Source organism: Arvicola amphibius, chromosome 10 (genome assembly GCF_903992535.2).
Source record: "Arvicola amphibius chromosome 10, mArvAmp1.2, whole genome shotgun sequence".
Lineage (NCBI taxonomy): Eukaryota > Metazoa > Chordata > Mammalia > Rodentia > Cricetidae > Arvicola > Arvicola amphibius.
In genome coordinates, this window is record NC_052056.1 from 59,010,559 (window position 1) to 59,016,558 (window position 6,000).

The following is a 6,000-nucleotide window of genomic DNA, read 5'->3' on the forward strand; positions in this document are numbered from 1 at the left end:
GGAACTCTGTGCTCTATAAAACTGGAACTGTAATAAGGTAGTTCTGCTAATAAAATCCATACTAATAATCACAGCAGAAGACGAGGCTGCATTATGGCTTTTGAGGACTTTAGGAACCTTTGTGTCTATCATTAGATAATTTTGATAGGTATTAAATTTTGATTATGTAGGTTACGTTTTACAACTGCATAGAGATGAATAAATTAATATGCATTTCAAATATATTTTGAAACAGTTCTTTTTAAAAAAAATTGCAACTTTGTAGGCATAAAAGCAGCATGTACCCTGAGCACCCTGTCTAACAGAGATGCTGGTCCCAGTGAGTGGGAATGGGATTTAGATCCAGAAGGAGAGAGGTAGTCTTGTACAGTTTGGGTGAAACCTGTGCCCTTCCTTCCTGACTATCTCTAATATTCTGAAATCTGACTCAGAAAGGCTCTAGTGAGATCCTTCCATAGACACAGAATGTAATCCTGAGGGCCAGGCTGGCCTTCAGGGGACACACAAGGACATTACTATGGAGCCAGGAAGATCAGTCAAGGTGGGAGTTGGATGTTCTGGAAAGTTACTGAGGTGACTCTAGTAGGAGTTTTCTGGAAAGTTGCCCATGAAGGCAAAGTCATGAGAAAGGAAAGGAGATGGGGCTCCCCAGGACTCAGTGAGGAGCTCTCTATGGAATAGCTGTTAGAGAAGGGGCCAAGCACGAGGTGGCAGTCAGGGCACGCAGGGGGCTGCATCTGTGCACACACAATAGGTTTGCTCAGAGCAGGAACACATGAGAGGCTCACCTATGGGAATCGGTAAGTGCTAGGAACCATTGGACATTTCTGATGATGTCATAAGCACAGAGTAACCATATAGGAAGGTTCCCTTGACAGGACAGGATCAACTTAAAGATGAGGAACAGTTCCCATGGGGGTCTAAGCAACAACCAAAACGAGATGCAGGAGGTCTGGAGGTTGTGTTCAGGAAGACAAAGAACCCATGTAACAGCCCCAGGATGCAGATGGGGTGGAGAGAGACTGGCAGGAGTTGAGAAAAGGTGATTGGCTCAGTAACCAGGAGGACATAGGGTACCGTGGGGGATGGGCAGAAGCATGTCCTCAAGGAGTTCAGGGCAGAGCTGGTGACCAGGAAGCAGGGGCTGTGCCAGCACGCCTGCCTTTGTATGGAGAAGCTGAGAGGCACTTACTCTCTGTTCCTAGCACAAGGGGAAGAGAGCTCTTGGGTCTCCGGGATTTCATCTCCGGGACCTTGGTGTTCTCACCGGTTCGAGCATCTGGAACAAACAAAGGGAACAGAAACATCAGTCAGCAGCTGTCTAAGGAGCTGAGTAGAGGAGGCACCCCAGGCAGCACCCTACCTTGACCCTAGTCGGCCCACCCACCCTACATTCCACTCAGAGGCCCTCTGTGCCCGCCGCCGAGTGGCGCCTGCAGCAGGCCCTTCCTCCAGGGGAGCACCAAAGAAGGAGCGCCTGCTGGATGGTCCTGATAAATCAGGTGGCTGGGACAGTCACCCAGCAGGATGGATGGCCAGGCTAGGGAGCTGGTTATTACTTCCTGCTGGAGCAGTAGAGGCTGCCAGGACTAAGGCCACTTAGCAGGGCCTGGGCCCTCAATACCCTTTGCTCTTCTTGTCCCCATGGGGCCTTCATTCGCTTATTTAAATGGTCAACTCAAAGGCTTTCTGCAGATGGAGGGGCCTCACACAGAAGAAAAAGACCAGGCCCCTTTGGGTTCCTTTAGGTTCCTAGACTAAAAGGTATGTGTGGCCTTTGGTTTCTGAGACTTGCTTTTGCACTGAGCCAGGCCTGGCCAGGACAGGCCACTAGCATAATCTCAGAGACTAAGGCTGGGACTCATTTAAGTGTTTTTGGAGCGCATCTACAAGGCAGGTCTTTGGATCCCCGCAGTGGCCATTGGCTGAGGCTGGGCGGCAAGTTCCCTCTTCCACGTTAAGGTAAAGGTCAGATAACGCCGGGAGCAGGTATATGCTCTCTGAGGATGGATGTGAGCAGCACCGTGGGCACGGAAAGTGTTCTCTCTGGATTCTCACGAGACTGGATTTTTCAAACTTTGTGGTAAAACCACCCAGGACTTAGATAAGAAGCTGCTGGCTGATGGGCTACTACCAGGCTAGTGTTTTCACTACTCTTCAGGCAAGGGATGGAAGGCCCCTGTCCCCACCCTCCAAGTTCCTTCCTGTCCTTACTCTTCATTTCCTGCTCCCAGAGAGGAAGCTCAGAGGGAGGAGGGGATTTTCCAGCAAGGGCTTTGGCCACATCATTCCTGTGGCTTGGCTGGAGAAGAAGGGCTAACAGGCTGTCCCTGCCTCCAGGTTGGGCACCTGAGATGGTCTTGTCTAAACTGGGTTCCCTGTAAGGGGTGGTACTAGGAACATAGACTACAGAGGTTGGGGGGGACACACACTTCCTAGTTTCTGGTTGCATTTCTCCTAGATGACATCCGGTCCCTTGCATGCTCTAGAATGTGCATCTTTCCACACAGTCCCTTTAACTAAGTCTTGTTTATATAGGCTTCCTCCACCGCATGCCTGGCCTCTCTGTGAGCTGGGCCATCCAGTGACAGAGGCTGCATGTGGGCACAGTTAGGTGGCAGCCGATGGACAAGGTCAACCCCCCTGTTGAATACAACCAAAGCCATATACACACAACTGTGGAAATGATTCCACCGGGGCCTTACTTAGGGGTTCCTAGCACTATATGATGGGGGAGGTAAAGGGACAAAGGAGGAAGAGATCCTTTTAAGCAGAGCTTGACGTCCCAGCCCATACCCTGCTGCCTCTCCCACTGTGTGATGCCCCTGTCCTGCCACCTCCATAAGAGCAAAGGAGCCCCAGATGGGGGAGTTCATGGTTCTCAGCTTCTGAAGCTGACAAGGTCTCAAGTTGTCGCCCATGCTCCGAGGTACCAGTTTCACATGGATACATTGGAGGAGCAGAAAGACCCCTGAGACTTTAAAGAAAGGTGCACTCAGAATGTCTTGTCCTCCCCTTCCTAGGAGGAGGAATGAATGACAGAGTGTGTATGGAGTACTGAATTCCTGCTTCAGTGTGCTTTTTCTCACGGTAAGCTCCAGAGCAGAGAGGAGTCTGGGAAAGAGGCTCAAAGTCCTTTTACTGACATGTAAGTGGGGGCACAAGCAAGCCGAGGTGATGGGCCCAGATTTCCTGGCTTCTGGAAGAAGGTACCAGGGGCCCGTGGAGGCCTTTCCTTGTCAGGCATGCTGGGTGCTATTTTGGTGCATTTTGTCTTTGCCATTGGCCCCTTTGAGGACTTGGGCGAATCATTTAAACTGCTTCCATAGCTGTACAAAGAGAACTTTGATCTTTTGTAGTTCACTGCATCCCAAAATCCAGAGAAGGCAAGGCATAAAATGATATTTTGGGCTGGGCTGTGGTGGCACATGCCTTTAATCCCAGCACTCTGGAGGCAGAGGCAGGCGGATCTCTGTGAGTTTGAGGCCAGCCTGATTTACAGAACGAGTTCCAGGATAGGTTCCAAAGCAAAAGATAAACCCTGTCTCAAAAAACAAAAATCAAACCAACCAACCAACCAAACCAAACCAAACAAAACAAAAAACAAAAAGCAAAAAACCAAACCTGATGGTATTTTGGCAAGATCAAAGGCACCATTTACCTTAATGAACTCATTCTTTTTGTTAGCCATGTTCCCTCACCTTCTAATGACCTTTAGCATCCTCTCACTTCAGAAAGCCCTTGATCAGCCAGCTCTACCTGCCTCTGCAGTGCCCTTGGCTCTGGGGCAGCATGGGTTCAGGAGAAGTGTGAGTACTTCACCTGGGTGCACACGGAGCTGGTTTCGAGAAGCTCCACTTACTCCAGCTTTTCTCCCCATAAGACCCTGAAGAAAAGGGCTTAAGTTTCCCTTGCAAATCAGGCATATTCCAAACCCAGAGGCTCAGGGCAGGGAAGAGCAGCACCCCCTAAGTGCCAGTAATGTGGGGGCTGTGTAGGAGGTATGGGGCCCAGCCAGGAATACTAAGCTGCCTGGCCACTGTGAGAACTGCAGCACGGAATGGGCTGGGAGGACCAAACGCTTAATCAAAACCAGCTTTGGGCTCACGTGCTGCCCCGGGGATAAAAATAATAGTAATAAAAGTTTGAGAGCAGCTTGTATTTTCTGTCTATTTTAATCATTTTGTGATGAAACTGGGTTTTATTTCTAGATCTGAGCCCCAGGGCTGGAGTCCTTTGCTGGCCTGGTTGTGCCCCTAAAAAAGTATGGGGGTCGAAGATAGAGGTGTGGAAAATCTGGGACTCCTAAAGAGATCAGGGGATCTGCCCTTACATGGACAATGCCTCATCTCTTCTACCGCTAGACTGGCTTTGGACTCAGGCCCCTGGCATACTTTTTTGTACTATCTCCCCCACCCCAAGAGGTTGGATCCCTGGACTCTGACCCTAGGCAAGGGAGAAGGCAGTTTTGGGAAGGTTCTAGGGGCGGGTCTGAACTTCAGGAGCCTCAGGAAGGGCAGAGCAGGGGGTTGGGCTCCTGCATCCCCTGGGATGGCTCTTTTCTTGCTGGTCTCTCTGCCTAAGAGCAAGCAGCATATGAGCATACGGAATTCTGGCTGGGGAAACGTGAAGTCTTTTCTGGCTGGGTTGTTTAGTGGTGATGAGCCCTTGGGTGAGCTCCTAAACTGTGAGATGAGAACCTTCCTAAGTTAGGAAAAACAGCATCCCACCGGAAGAGCCAATGGCAAAGCCAAGAGCAAACAATAGGCAAGGAGCCAGCCAGATGCCTCAGTGGGTAAAGACACCTGCCACCAAAACTGAGGACCCGAGTTTGATCCCCGGAACCCACATGGTGGAAAGAAAAGAAATGACTCCTGCGAATTGTCCTCTGAGATCCACACAGACTCTATTTCATGTCCTAAGGCCTCAAATAAATATTAAAGTGTAATAAAAAAATCGAAATAACAGGTAGCAGTCACTAGGTATTTACCCCATGCATTCACATGTATGTCCTTCATGTGCTCACAGCAGGTAAATATAACACTCATCAATACTTAAATTCTTTCCTTCCCTCCATCCCTCCCTCCATCCTGTCTCCCTCTCTCTCCCTCCCTCCCAACCACCCTCTCTCCACCCCCCCTTCTTTCCTTATTTTGGAGACAAACTCTCACCCTGTAGCCCAGGTTAGCTGAAACTTGCCACACAGCCCAGGCTAGTCTTAGACTCAACCCAATCCTCTGGCCTTGGGCTATTTAAAGCATTCCAGAGCTATAAACACAGTCATTCGCTTCAGTTCCACCTACTACTAACTAGCTGCATGTGAAGATTTAAAAAATAAATATGGAAGCGGGAAAGGATTAAGGAACATGCCAGGACTCATACCAAGGCAGGTCAGCTTCTACTTAGCACAGACAGCTGACCACAGTGGTTGGGAGCCAGCGCTAGGGTTTTAGTTCCCATCCAACTAGCCAGGGTGGCCGGTGCAGGTGATCTGGTCTCTCGGTATTAAATAAGGCTGATACTGCTGTCAGTCTCCTGAGCCCCTCTCGTCATGGTCACTAACGATTCTTTCCAATGGTCATCAATCAGGCTGAGCTGCCCCAGTGGCAGCATTGAACTCATTGGTCATTCTTTTCTCTCTAGAATCCTGACCATTGGGCCTCTGGGCTATCTCTCTCCCGGACTTGGTTCTCTCTTCTTGAGGACATTCACCCCAGTCTCTTCTGCAGACTCCTGAGCTGCCTCCACCTCTCGGGGCTGTACTCTCATCCTCTCGGGTCTTAACTTCAGTCACATCCACTATAGGAGCTCATTCAATCCCACGTCACTCGACGACCTCTCCCTCTCCGTGGGCTTCCACCGTACATTCTGTCTTCAGTCCCTCAGATTCAGATTCATCTAAATATTTGTCCATGTGACTCATCTCTGGAGCTGTCTCCTGGGCATTTTATCCTCATATGCATGGAAATTTGATGGTTCCCCAGCCTTCACATTTTAACT

General features: G+C 49.7%; 1 protein-coding gene across 5 annotated transcripts in view; it reads right to left on the reverse strand.

The window, feature by feature from the left end:
- Positions 1 to 6,000, reverse strand: part of Mylk (myosin light chain kinase) — a 249,598-nt gene that overhangs the window by 64,058 nt on the left and 179,540 nt on the right. For all 5 annotated transcript variants that reach the window (XM_038344888.2, XM_038344886.2, XM_038344887.2 and 2 more), the window contains one exon: positions 1,193 to 1,279. In XM_038344888.2, coding sequence (XP_038200816.1) covers positions 1,193 to 1,279 — 87 coding nt within the window. The remainder of the gene's footprint in view (positions 1 to 1,192; positions 1,280 to 6,000) is intronic.